Source organism: Periophthalmus magnuspinnatus, chromosome 6 (assembly GCF_009829125.3).
Source record: "Periophthalmus magnuspinnatus isolate fPerMag1 chromosome 6, fPerMag1.2.pri, whole genome shotgun sequence".
Classification (NCBI taxonomy): Eukaryota; Metazoa; Chordata; class Actinopteri; order Gobiiformes; family Gobiidae; genus Periophthalmus; species Periophthalmus magnuspinnatus.
Window position 1 is genome coordinate 5719177 of NC_047131.1, and position 14839 is coordinate 5734015.

Here is a 14839-nt window from a genome sequence, read left to right on the forward strand (position 1 = left end):
CAGTAAAATGCACCCAGCATTGAAAATAAAGTTTTGATGACCCCATCAGTAATAATAAAAATGTGTTTTACAGGCCTCTTAAAGTGATGCCACAATGTCCCTGGGTACACTGACAGAAGCAAAGCTGCTAATCTGCACCATCAGCCCCTCCAACCACCACCAATAATTCACCAGACACCACTTTCATCCTCGGCAAGGAGGTGTTCTAACTATAGAGCCCCAACCTAGCCTGTCACAGTGGTGGTAGTGTAGTAGTACAACTAATATCAGTAGTAGTATTGATAACCATATCAGTAGTACCCATACATGGCCTGTTGCAGTAGTAGCAATAGTAATAGTAGCAGTAGGAGTACAAATATCTACAGTAGTATTAGTAGTACCTGGCCTGTTGCAGTAGCTCCTGTACTTCACTCAGAGGCTGTGATGCCGGGTTTGTGTTGAGAATAGCCCTGATGCCCTCTGCGCTGCGCTCCATACTGTCCATGCTGCTGCGGTACGGCCCACTTGTCACACCACTCTGTTTCACCGCATTCACCTTGTTCACGAGCCGGTGCGTCTGATTGGTCAGCTGCCCCACGATGGCGTCCCATTCACTGAAGCACTGATGACAGCGGTGGCAGTCAGGGAAGGTGCCAGAGAAACCGCGAGCACAAATGTCGCAACGGGGACCGGTCACTCCCTCCACACAAACACAGTGACCAGAGGATTTATCGCACTGTTCCTGAGAGATACCACGAGGGTCACAGTCGCATGCTAGAGGAGGGAGGAGAAAGAGGAGCGGAGAGAATTTGTTAAGGTGGGCTAAGATACACTTAAGGTATAAGGTACACTTTGTACTTTGTGGGGCGACAGTGGCTCAGTGGTTAGAGTGTTCCCCCAACCCGACGGTCGGAGGATCGAGTCCCGCTCGGACCAAGTTCTGTCGTTGTGTCCTTAGGCAAGACACTTCACCCACATTGCCTAATATGAAAGTGGAGTGTGCGCGAAAGATAGGAGGTGGTCGGAGGGGCCGATGCCGCAGATTGGCAGCCTCGCTGCCGTCAGTCTGCCCCAGGGCAGCTGTGGCTACAATAGTAGTTTACCATCACCAAGTGTGGAAATGAATGAATAATGACTATAGTGTAGCACATTACAAGTGTAAGCCATTATTATTATTACTCTCTGCATTTGACCCATCATTCAATGCCTCTGGGGATAGTCTTGGTCAGGACTACTTTAGTTGGAGAATTTGGTCTGTTGTGCATGTTTTGGATTCATGGGGGAAATCGGAGTGACCAGACAAAATCCACCCAGACACATGCAAACTCCAAACAGAAAAGCCTGGGAGTTGAACCCATCTGTATGTCTGTATGCACATGCATGCATACATATATATATATATATATATTATTTTTTTTTTTAATTTAGATAAGTAGTGAATACTGAAGTATAGGCATACAGCTATCAAACCTGAGGCTACCCTAGCCGATTCTTTTCATAAATCTCTAGCAAATGTGGCCAATTTATGGTTTCAGAATGTATATTAAATTATTACCATTGCTAACTTTTAATCTGCATAGAAATGCGCTGTCCACATTTGAACCCCAGCAGCAGGTCACCACAAAAAAACTCAGTATTGATTTTTTGACAACCTATCTGGAATGAGTTTAAAAACTAAACCAAACCACACTGCTACCGTAATATTAGACTCAAGCATCTTAAATACCCCGTTTCATTTCTATATTCTGTATCATTAGTTGGCTGCCCTGTCTATTTGCCCCAAAACAGTTGAACAGTTTTCCCACACTTTTGAAGATGGTCTCACATTTCAGAGACCACCCACGACTCAACAATTCAACAGAAACTTTCAACATCCCCCCTTTCCAAACGAACAAACAGTCCAGCTCTATTAACAACCATCTCAACCATCCGAGGTTTAAACATAACTTAAAAGTTTAAATGCTTCAGAAAGGCTAAAACCAAGGTTGAGTGAGATTGACAAAAAAAACCAAAAAAAATAACACTGATAATGATGAGCCTGTGACAATCTTTATTCTATTTAACTTGAACAACAAAACAGACTGTAAAACAACACTCATATAAGTGCAAAAATAATATTTAGGTTTAGCAGGTTTTTGGTAGTTCTTGAAGTCAAATCCAAAACCTTCTTAGGGTGAGGCAAATGTCCTAACAACTAAGCCACAATGCCAATAATGGTCATCCATCTCTCTTAACACTGTCCTTTTAGTATCTGACCCATGTAACATAAAGAGGAAACGCCTGAATAGATTTCATGGTTTGACTTTACATTGAAAACATATTACAGACGAGGTCAGAGCCCAGCGGTCTGAACATCAGAGAGACTTAAGTTTCTGTGGGAGGAGAAAGAGAGCGTAAAACATCTGGATTGTGTTGAGTTTGGCTCTGCTCACAAATCCAGATGTGGAAATTCAGCAGCAGTGGTCCGCAAAGGAGTCAGGGTTGTCAAAATGAAACGTTCAAAGAGGTGTAGTTTACATTTTATTTGGTCTAGCAAATGTTGTGAAACGTGGCATTTTAATTAAAATAATAATCTGGACCTGGTCTTGTAATGCGCTTTACAGGCTTGTCAAAGCCTCTCAAATAACAGGTGTAAGCCATTATTATTATTATTATTATTATTATTATTATTATTATGAATAATAATAATATCATCTAACACTCAAAACTAAAGGTGCAATATGAAACTTTCTGGTGGAGAGTCCATCACCTACTTAGTTCCAAGCAAAGCAATAACATCTCCATGGAGACATGGCAGTATGGCAATAGGCTCATCTATCTCCATGGAGACAGGCCAAATTACAGGTCAGAGCCGTGGAGAGGCAGGGAACCACGCTCACAGTAAGAATGCAAGTTTTTAAGGCAATAAAAACAGCTCTGATTGAATGAATCCAAGACATACAAGTTTAATGCAATACTGTTGGACATTTCAACCAATGCATTAACATCTCCATGGAGATGGGCAGGTTGAGAACCCCCAGAAAAGTTACTGGTGGACTTTTTTATTCTCTTCCATTTCCCTGTGTATTTGACTTGTTCACAGCAGGTAATAACCTTCAATACAAAAAGCCCATTCTATCAGTCAGTCTATGTGTGAGCCACGGGAATGTACAGACACATCTGGAGACAATATGACTGCTCACAGAGGGGAGAGAAGGAGGAGAGGGAATAAGGGAGAGAGGAGGGAGAGAAAGAATGAAAGAAAGCAAGAAAGAGAAAGGTGGTAAAGAGGAGAATAAGAGGGAGGAGAGAAAAGAAGAAAGAAAACAAAAGGGTGAGAAGAGAGAGATATGAGAGGAGAAAGGTGAATCTAAATGGAAAGAGAGGGAGAGAGACAATAAGAGGAGGGAAAATAAGAAAAAAGAGAGGGAGACGACATGAGACTGAATCGAGAGAAAGACAAGAATGGAGAAAAGAGAATAATAGAGGAGAGAGATGTCTGTGTAATCCCTCAGTCGTACAGGTATCATCCATAGCAAACGAAAAAGTCAAATTCAATTGGATTTTTTTTTTTTTGCTATAGAGGTATAGAGATTTTTTGCTACAGAAAGAAAAAAACAAAAGGGGGTAAAGAGAGAGAGACGAGAGAGGAGGGACTGAATGGAGAGAAAGAGGAGAAAGAGAATAAGAGAAGGAAGAGAGTAAGAAAAAGAAAGGGGGTAAAGAGAGAGGGGGATGAGAGAGAAAGAGGAGAGAAACATAACAGTGGAGAGCACAGAGAAGAAGAGAGAGAAAGAGAGGAATGTTCCCAGGATGCAGCAGGAGGGCAGCCTACAGACTGTTCACTCAGAGAGATCAGACCTGAGGCGGAGCAGGACTTTAGCCTTCTCAACAGTTTAATTAAAACTTTGTGAACCCTAAAATCTTAAGTCCTAAAGGGGCTAAAGTCAAATACAAGTCGACATGCCTGTGTGATAATTATGCAGATTAGACTGTTAGCAACAAACCTCTACATTATGTAAATCTTTCAAATGTGTGGGATTCTTACCGTGACATTTGACCTCTGGATCTCCCCAGAACAGCTCACGACACTCACTGCAGGTCCTGCCTCCAAACCCGGGTTTACACGAACACTGTCCACTGATCTGAGGGACAAAACACACAAAAACACATTAATACAAACTACAGCCAAATATATCAGACCTTTACCAGTGTATTATTTATTATGATATTTTAACTTAGAGATATGGCAATAAAAAAAGAAGTTATGATATGACTTTCACCAACATCATCACGATTCTGTTTAATAAAGGCACTGCACCTGATTTTTACCATCTTAAAAACATAAAACATTCTGAGCATCCTAATTATTCTCAGCAATGAGTTTCTATGTGCTTTTCACAACTCACTTTTCGGGTCACAGTAAAGCTAGACAACTTAACAACTAGCATGCTAACTGCACGCTTTCTTTTTTTTGGACAGTAAAGTGCTTTTGAAGTAGATGCAGATAGTATACAGTGAACTTATTTTAACCTGAAGAGCTGCTTATACAACAGGGCATATGACAAATGGACAAAAAATAACAATAAATCAGTTCAGGCCCTTTAAATAATGATAATTACACTGCCTGGCCAAAAAAAAGGTCACACATTAATATTTCGTTGGACCGCCTTTATCTTTGATTACGTCATACATTCACTGTGGCATTGTTTTGATTTCGCTTTCGCTGTAATGTCATAAGATTTATTTCCATCCAGTGTTGCATTCATTTTTCACCAAAGATGTTGAATTGATGACGGTCGAGTCTGACCGCTGCACAAAGCCTTCTCCAGCACATCCCAAAGATTCTCAATGGAGTTAAGGTCTGGACTCTGTGGTGGACAATCCATGTGTGAAAATGATGTCTCATGCTCCTGAATCACTCTTTCACAGTTTGAGCCCGATGAATCCCGGTATTGTCATCTTGGAATATGCCCGTGCCATCAGGGAAGAAAATTTTTTTTAAAATCTATTGATGGAATAACCTGGTCATTCAGTATATTCAGGTGTCAGCTGACCTCACTCTTTGAGCACAGACTGTTGTTGAACCTAGACCTGACCAACTGCAGGAGGCTCGGACCTATTTGCTTAGTTAAATCGGCTATTTTTTTTTTTGGCCAGACAGTGTATATTGCACTTCCCTGGAGAATTTTTTTTTTTTTTAATTGGATTCTCAACACCTTAGTGAATAAAAATCCCACTTATCAAAAGCATTGTCCCCTTGTACCTCATTGCAGGACGTTCCGTAGGAGTGCTCAAGGTGGCATCCACAACTTTCACAGCCAGCTCCGCTACCCATGTTCCAGGTGTCAGGGGCACAGCGGTCACAGTACTGACCCACGACGCTGGGCAGACACTGGCACTGCCCACTGTCCCTGTCACACTCACACTCCCCATGGGCATGGCAACTGGACGGGACGCTGCCCAAGTGGTTACACACACACTCTGCAAGAGAAGCGGGAGGTTAAACAAGACATCTGAACATCTTCACACCAACTAACTTCCTCTAGGCCTCCTGTTTCAGCTCAGCATCCTTCTACTATGTATTCTCTGTACCATATATTCACTGTCCCTCCTCCGTATATTTCACCTTCAAACATGCTCTGCTGTCTCATCAACCCTCCAAAAGAATTTTTAAATGGACGTTGCCTAAAATTAAAAGAATTTTTTCTCAATCAAATTTTTTGTTGAAAAATGTATGTATATGAGCCTCAACACAACATAAAACATTTAATACATTGCTAAATTGTGATCAGTTGCAACAAAAAAATGAAATGATGCATATTTAAATTTGAATTCTTCAAACATGTTGTACCAAAACCCCAACATTGATCAAATATTAACCCGTCCAATGCACTCACTCCTGCAGTCTTGCCGTAGAGCGTCTCCATAGTAACTGAGTTTGCACAGTTCACAGTTCCTGCCCTCCGTGTGGTAAAGGCAGCGCATGCACTCCCCGCTCGACGCGTCACATGACTCAGGGTCCAGCATGTCGATGTTGCCATGGCAATCACAGGGGCGGCACTGCCCCCCCGCCTCGTGAGGGTTCCCAAAGTATCCAGGTGAGCACTCGTCACAGCGCGCACCTGCACAGACAGAGAAGGATTGTCAAAGAGAGGAGGTAATGGAGGACATGGGTTTAAAGCAGTATGATTATAGCCCCATGATGAAAGCCTTGTCATCAACATATATTGGTTTTTAGTATTAGCTTTTGTGTATTGATTATAAGTAAAAAGATGAGGCAGGATGCAGGCCATTTATATATAATTTCCTTATTTACACAAAAGTTAATCTCCGTTTATACAACACCATTCACAAAAAATTATGAAAAATTATAAAGTAATCAAATTACATGCTTAAACATAATACAGAAAAAAATACTTTAAAAAAAAAAAAACATCATTATTGTTTTGGCTCTCAAGATGAAGATTTAATTGGAAAGACTTTAACATTTGATGATCAACTACATAGAGGGATATAAAGTAACTGTACAGCAACCAATTTTAAGAGATTTTGACCTTTCTTTATTTTATTTCATTATGTTTCGTATCAAATGATTCTTGATTGTTTCACTATCTCCTCATGTGACTGCGTTTAAAAACAGCCACTGCATGACCCTGGAGTTTGTTGTTTCATATAATTATCATTTGTATATTTATCTCTGAACGTTGTGTGCAGCTGTCACGTCAAATAATATTTGTTTAGAATTAGTTGTTGTTTAGTCCAAAGTAGCCTTGCTCTAATCCGACTTTCGACCTGGTCCGGCCCTGGTTCAGACCTGATTCAGGCCTAGTTTAAAATATATATTTTTTTAGATCTACTTTAGTCCGAATTTAATCTAACCATCACTTCATTTAGATTTCTGATTTGTGCTATTTTCCCAGTATAAATTTTATTGTGATATACTTATACTTCATCACCACTATATTTTTGAGACTTTTATTCAGAGTGGTTCAGAGCTTCTTTAAACTTAAGGACGGCGTAGTTTCCCAAGACATCTGCACGCAAAGCTCAAACAAAGGAGAAAGTGCATGATTCACTGTATATTTACCTAGTCTAAATAACACATTCATTTTGCTGGCACAGTGCATTCCTGTCCCCTTCGCATTACAAAACGTCTCTTATTTAAGACATATCCGGACAAGAGCTTCCTGTCCTGAGGCTGTGTATTCTATCACTATAATTACCAACTCAGGTTTTCCATTGTGTTTTGTCACTAGATTACATTTATTTATCCGCATCTGTCAACAGGACAGTGAAAAGTGCAGTGTAATCAGCTGTAAGGGAAACCTGTATGGGACAGCTGTGGATCTGAAGTGTCCCGAGGGGTAAAGTGCAGACTATAGAAGTGTATATGGGGGTTGTAAGGACAGAGGAAACAGATGGAGTCAGATGGAGTATGTCTGATGCAGTCTGGATATTGTTTTTTTGGAGATGTGCAAAATTAGAATATTGAGCCTGTTGTATACAATATTAACAATTGTAATTATATTTTTATATTAAAACACAGCAGGATTAAGTGATATTTCTGCACTTTTGTCTTTAATTTCATACTTGTTGCAGCCTTTAAGATATCATCTGCCAATGTATTTTTATTTGTTTTTTTTGTTTTTTTTACATTTATTTATATTTATTTAAAGTTTTTATAACATTTTCCAAATATTTTATTAAATTCTGCACAGGGACTATCTTTTTCTCCAATTTACATTAAGCTTCACATGTGCAATTTTGGTAAAAATAAAATTATTTATTTATATATGAAACACTGCATGAAACACTGAAAAACCTGTAACCTTACTTACTTACAAGTAAGTAAACTACAGAATAAGTTTCCTTAAATAAACTTCATACACATGTGAGATAAAGACTTTGCTGAGGCTGTGGTCCTCAGTTCTTACCTCTGTACCCCTGGCTGCAGACACAGATGGCCTGTACAGAGCTGTCTCCACGGTAACAGGTCCCTGCAAACTGCCGAGAGCTGCCGGGTCCATCGGGGCAAAGGCAGGGCCGACAGTGGTCACCTGATCCCAGGACAGGGTCGCCATAGTAACCATCCAAACACCTGAGGAGCGAGAGGAAAGATGGACCAAACAACAAATTAAACATCTAATTTAGCCATGTTATGATCAGACTAAGTTACTTGCCCATTGGCACAATGTCCGTATATACAGTGCAGTATGTGGAATTGAACTACCAGCCTTCAGTTTGTCATAATAAAATGTACAGTAATGTGTTATCAGTACTTAGGGTGTGTCCCCAAACACAGACAACATCAAAACTGCAACTACACTGGGACTAAACCCGAAACTAAACCAAAACTAGAACTGGACCGAACCAAGTCTACATCAAGATGAAACTGGGCTCAAGCCAGGACCAAATCATGTGAAGTGTGAATGCGTCCGAAGTATATCATAAACTTCCACCAGATGTTATTGGCGTTTTGGTGTACCATCTACTGGCCCACCTTCTCTTTTTCCTGTGTTCACATGACTAGTCACATGATCTCATGTATGTATTTACAGAAACCTGTGTGTTCGATTTTATTCTCATGTCCTGATGAAGACCAGTCAGCTGGTCAAACACTCTGGTGTCCTGCTGCATGTAATAAAATACTTTTAATATAATCAGTCAGTGTGCCTTTGCCTGGAAGGTTACACTGTATGGCATTTGATTTGCTTTTCAAGACAGTTACAGTCAAGTTACAGGTCAGATCTGTGGAGAGGTGGCCCCACTCACGGTAAGTGTACTTGTTTTCAAGGTATTTAGGAATAACACTTGTAATTCAATGTAACATTAATTTCATACATCAGGGAGACAAGCAGGTGACGTACCCTCCACCAGATAAGTTACACAGTGCATCTTTAAGAGCATTAGTTTGAACAGTGCCCACCTCTCACAGCTGTGTCCCGTAGTGTGGTCTCTACACTCCAGACACTGTCCTGTTTGGGAATGGCACTCTTCGGTGTGTCCGTTACAGCTGCAGAGACGACACGTCGGGAAGCCCCAGTGTCCAGGGAGGCACCGGTCACACTGACGCCCATAAGCCCCCGGCACACACCCACACTGCCCACTGAGGGGGTCACAGAGAGGGGAGAGCGAGCCCTGAGGGTCGCACTCACACACTGGAGCAGGGGAAGAGGAGATTTTAGAGTCGCACAGTGTTATGTTTAACTTTATTTCTAATATTTATTTATCTTTATTAACAGTGCCTATTTCTATCATCTTGTTCTCATAAAAAGGTTCTCTTACCTTGATTTAATTTCATTTCAAAATCTGTCAGGTTATATGGTTGTTTTATTGCAGTTTTATACTGACACTAGGTAGTATAAATGTCATTTAATGTCACTGCTGATTCAAAAAAGAGAATTACAGATCTTTTTAATAAAGAGGTCGTTGGGTTTGGACTTTTGAGGAAGAATTAGTTTTTGTATTTAATGGCAATGATTAAATAAATACTGAAAGATATTTTATTCGTTCTTTAATAGGGCAAAATACAATTGAATAGAGCATCAGCGCTAATCAAAATGAGAATTGTCATATACCCAGTACATTGTCATTTTGTATATTTATTGTGTAATGATGAACAAAACACTATATGTCGGTTGGATCTAGTTTCAGATAATCAATCACCCAAACAATCAAACAAACTTCATTTACTCTTTTTATAAACCTCTCACCTCTGCAGCCATTGGGTCCGAACTGAAACGTGGCCGGAGCACATTTGTCGCAGTTCCTTCCCACTACGTTGGGTTTGCACTGACACTGACCTCCGCTCGGGTCACACACAGTGCTGAGGGACCCCTGAGGATCACACTGGCATTCTGGGAAATGTACAAAAGACATAGGTAAGAACATGGGTCTGTAAACTTTGGGATGTGATGCTTGTGTTATGTTGTGTACAGCAATATATGGACTTTACTAGGACTAAACCAGATCTAAATATGAACTAAACCAGGACCAAGACAAATATGAGGACAAAACCAGGACTAAAGTAGGACTACACCAAAACTATTCAAATTCGGAGTACTAAACTAGGACAAAACCAGAGTTAGACTGGAACTAAACAAGGACTAAACCCAGATTAAATGAGGGATAAACCAGGACTAAGCCAGACGTAAACACAGACTACGTAAGATCTAAACCACAACTAAAGTAGAAACATAATAAGAAAATCAGGTGTACGATTTTCAACAACACAAAATGAGCAGTGTCTGAGATCCTGTTGGTTTGATGGAGGTGATGAGAGATTTGCGAATGGGGTTTTGTGAAGTCGGCCAGTCCGGGCTTGTTCAAACGGACCTCAGACAGCGATAATTAAAGGATGACACCACTATAAGGAAAAGAGATGGGATCAGAGGGACAAAGCTGCAGTGGAGGGGGAGGGGCATCAACAAAGGGATTTTACATTGGCTTTTAACTAAACGCAATGATGTTACGACTTCAGTTTAGTTTAAAAGGTATGTGATCACCAATAGGGCAATAGAGCACAATCAAATCGAAACTTGAATGGAAGCATTAGCAAATCGCAAAGGCAGCAGTTTTTGTATGAACATAATTTTTTCCGTGTCTGATCAGACCTTGGTGACTGAGGGATTACACAGATACTTTGTGGTTTGTGGAGGAAATTATGTTTGTCTGTCTTATTTTGCAATAAAATGTCTAACCCTGTAGTTTATATCTGTACAAACATGTTCTGAAATGGGATTCTTGCATTAGTTTGTCAGTTCATTTGGCAATTCTTCTAGACATGTTTATAAAGTGAACTTTTTACTATAATTAAACCAAAATTATAAATATTCCTCCCAAATCGTTATGCTCTATTCACAAACGTGACATTATTGTGAAAGTTAATTATGTAGCTACATTATTGAAAAAAATAAGAATTAGGACATGCATTCTACGCTGCAACTACAAAAGCAACTCCACGTCACTTTCTGGAGGTGGAACGTTACATGCATGATTTTATAAGAATGTTAAAAAGCATACTTCAGAAGATTCTCCAAGGAGAGAGGAGTTTTATGTTGGAATATTACACCCAATGGAAATGAGCAGGTGAAGGCTAAATAAGGTTTGTGGAGATGCAAGCCCACTCAGAGTAAGGACACATCTTTTTTCCATGTTTTCAGGGCAATAAAACATAAAAAACACATTATTTTATTTTTGTTAATTTTTTAGCTAAAAAGTTGCATGGTGGGGCTGTAATGCTACCAACTCCCATTTGTAGTAGTACCAGCTACTACCAGCTACTATTGACTTCTCCTTCTATTGTTACTTGTTCCTAGTTAATCTCTCCTTGCCTCCTAACCCCAGGGTCCTTGTCTCCTTTTGTTGTGTCCTGTGTCCTTATTGTGTTGAACTGACTTCCCCTGAATCCCTTTAGACTGGATAAACCGGGGACTTCATTGAAAGTTGGGACCGTCTGACCGAAGCTAATCTTTCTTTCTGTTTGTTTATTAAAAGCTCGGGGGTGAATTCCTGCTTCCTGGTCTCATTCCTCTAGGGTCAGAGGTGAGAGCCGTGCAGAGAGAGTCCACATGGGCAAATCTACTAGTTCTAAATTAAACCCAAAATTGAAAGGAAATTGAGTTTGGGGCTACAGAAATATCACAGTATCTCCTTTACAGTTTTGGTAAAAAAAAAAATCAGAAGTGAACAAATAAGCTCAACCTAAACCAGGTCTAAACCAAAAGAAATTTGGAAATAAACCAGAACCACAGTGCTGTACCTGATTTTTACCATCTTAAAAACTTAAAAAAAAACTTTAAATAGTGTTGCAGCATTCCAACTTATTCTTTACTTTCCTCCTAACACGTTCTTAGCATCCAAATATTTCACCGTAATGAGTTTACAAGCACTTTTCACAACTTTCAGAGGCCAGCGTTTCAGAGTTTCAAGGAAGTTATCGTCCTGGTAATGGTAACAACAACTAGCATGCTAACAGCACTACTTTCTGGTTCACTGAGGATAAAAATCGCTGTGTTCTCTTTGTGAGTTTATAAAACAATATCTGTACTGGAGCAAGACAAGTTTTACTTTATAAATATATGCAGATGGAACTCACATAGCGGACATATTTTGACTTATTTTGTTCATGTAATAAAGTTTTCTATTCCATTTCTATTCTATTTTCTGAGAATCAGGAAGTGCACTGTTAGTATGCTATTTATTGTTAGCAACATGATGGCAAATTTGTGAAAAGGGCTTATAAACCGATCAGAGTGAATGCTAGGAATGCATAAGGTAAGTAATGAATGATCACTGCAAACAGTTTAATGTTTTTCATGTTTTTATGGTAAAGATTTAAGGTGGACCAGTGTGTCTGACGTGATTTAAGGCGGGCTGCACCTTTGGCTCCCTGGTGCAGCATGGCGGAGATGCTGAAGATGTAGTTTCTGCAGATATCGCTCATTGGAGTTTTGATGACGCTGAGGCTGTTTTCCAGACAGCGATATCTCTGAAACGTGTCCCATTCACTCGACCCAATGTCTGCCCCCTCTGACACTGTGAAGATCTCCAGGTTCTTACAGTTTGGCATCAACACAATCTGGAGATAAAAAACAAACAAACAATGTAGTATGTTTTTATGTTGAAAATTTACTGTATTGAAATATTTTACATGAGTATCTTATTGGCAGAAAATGTGGGGAAACTGAAAGTGTGTTTGAGGACTAGCCAATAACGTAAGTAGGATTCACCTTTTGTTGATTTTCATTCTGTACAGTTCTTATGGACAATGCAATTAATATGCTGTTTTTTTTAAGTAAACTTTCTGGATAGAGGGTTAACTTCTTGCTTGTCTCCACAGAATTGTTATGGCTTTGCTTGGAATGCTCCATAGTATGGCATTGAATATCTTTATCTGCCTTGCACTTATTTAATTACAGGTGGTTTTATGTCTGAGTGGAATTGCCACAGCATAGATCTGACCTATAACTTGGCCTTGAATCTAATGCCATATTGTGGATATCATCTCCATGGAGACAGATCGTTGGCAGCCCTTCTAAAGAAAATTTACAAAGTGGATTCAGAGTTAATTTTAGCTGTTAATTAAGCTTGTAGGTTATTACCATTACAACAATTAACTAGTGAATAATGGTCATTCAGTGTACTGTATGACCAAATAACCATTACCTCTAGTTCATAGATGTTTTAAATAAATAAAAGCATCTTACAGAATCTATGAGTGTGTACGGGGACTGCACGTCGCTCAGAGCAGAATACAAAGGCAGACTCAGGCGGATCGTGTAGTTCAGACCCGACTCAAAACAGACCGGCCTCGGCAGCACCACATGACTGAGGAAACACACAGGGAGGAGAGATCAATAAAAAAATAACAGACCAACATCACACTATTTCTATAATTATTATTATTATTATTATTTTTTTTATGCATAGCAGAATTTTAACATCCTGAGGGACACAAACATAAGAAAAAAAAGTACTACTACAAAACACGTTAACATAAAAGTTGAATTAAAAACATTTGCCATCTGTCCAAAAATAAAGCACTCTTTACAGTGTTATTCCGTAAAACCAGTGAATTATGAAACTGGTGAAACTGAAAACAATGAATTGATACAGGTGCTTCATCTGTCCCACAAACCCTGAAGCAAACCCACTCCTCTAATCTACAGTGACTTTTAAACTCAACAAAAAATAATTAATAAATGATGAAAAGTCTATTCTACCTACTACATATATTATTTAGCAAAGTGGGAAGAAAAACCCATTCCACCAAAACTAGTTGCTCTAGGTCCAAACCATCTGTTCAGCTCAATCCTCTTGTGCGCTATAAAACAAATGACCTACATTTCCTGTATTGGCGGTTTTCAGATTACTAAAATGTGATGATGTCATACTCCCCGATGGCGGCAAGAGCCAGGTTTCTCTATCGATTACACTGTACTTTGACATGAAATATCTAAAAAGTAAATTCACAGATGTTGAACCTGATCATTTCTCTTAGTGTCTAAACCATAGAACTTGCTATATTACTACAAAAACTTGCAAAAAAACTCCATCTGTATTAAATATTACTGGCCAGATTTATCATGTAAGTCGTACCGAGAGCCCGGGTGCAGGGACACCATCTGGTTGTCGTCATCAGGAACAGTGTTCACACATCGACTGTCGGCTGTGATCGGACCAGGTCTGATCACTGTCAGAATCACCTCCTCCCATTGCTCCGGCAACTGAAGTAAGGGAGAGCACAAAGACACGAAATTAATATCAGTTTTGTTGGAGTCAGATCACAGTTTAGATTTTTTTTCATGTACAAATTTGCATTTTGTACTATTTTCTACTGTATTTTTCCTTAAAGTAGTGGGAGGGGAAACAGCATCTGCTTCATTAAAGAGGGGGTATTTTATTTGTATGGGGTATTATCTGCCAATACATAATGCACTTAAATCCCTATGTTATCCTTTATTAAAACAGTGTATTACCATGTTTTATAAGTTGTTCTCCCTTTGCTTTGTGTCATTCCCTCTTCAGAGCACTATTACAACACAATCAGCATGAATGAAACTACTTCACATTGCATCAGGTTTGTGAAGTTGCACTATATTGTTTTGTATCATGTTTTTGTATACTTATGGAGAACTGTTGCCCTTATAAGAAGGGCTCTAATAGGGCCCGGGAGAGATTGTTAAATTACTGAAACATGCATGGATGACATCTAAAACCTCTTCAGACATGTTTTTGGAAAACATTATACCTGGGTAGAAAGCTCTTTTTTAACCCCCTCACAATTACATTTTTATCACCACATCACCCACTCCTAAACTGAGGGGGAGTCACAACATGCATCTAAATGTATAACATGTGGCTTGTTATAAGGACA

At 39.5% G+C, this 14839-nt stretch overlaps 1 protein-coding gene across 1 annotated transcript in view; it reads right to left on the reverse strand.

Moving 5' to 3' along the window:
• The window catches only part of lamb1a (laminin, beta 1a), a 41038-nt gene that overhangs the window by 8197 nt on the left and 18002 nt on the right, over nt 1–14839 (reverse strand). Inside the window, exons 15-24 of the mRNA XM_033967910.2 lie at nt 14062–14189; nt 13170–13290; nt 12343–12541; nt 9675–9818; nt 8888–9119; nt 7896–8059; nt 5859–6083; nt 5225–5442; nt 4007–4103; nt 381–753 (exon numbers count right to left, since the gene is read on the reverse strand). Of these exons, the coding sequence (XP_033823801.1) occupies nt 381–753; nt 4007–4103; nt 5225–5442; nt 5859–6083; nt 7896–8059; nt 8888–9119; nt 9675–9818; nt 12343–12541; nt 13170–13290; nt 14062–14189 (1901 nt within the window). The remainder of the gene's footprint in view (nt 1–380; nt 754–4006; nt 4104–5224; nt 5443–5858; nt 6084–7895; nt 8060–8887; nt 9120–9674; nt 9819–12342; nt 12542–13169; nt 13291–14061; nt 14190–14839) is intronic.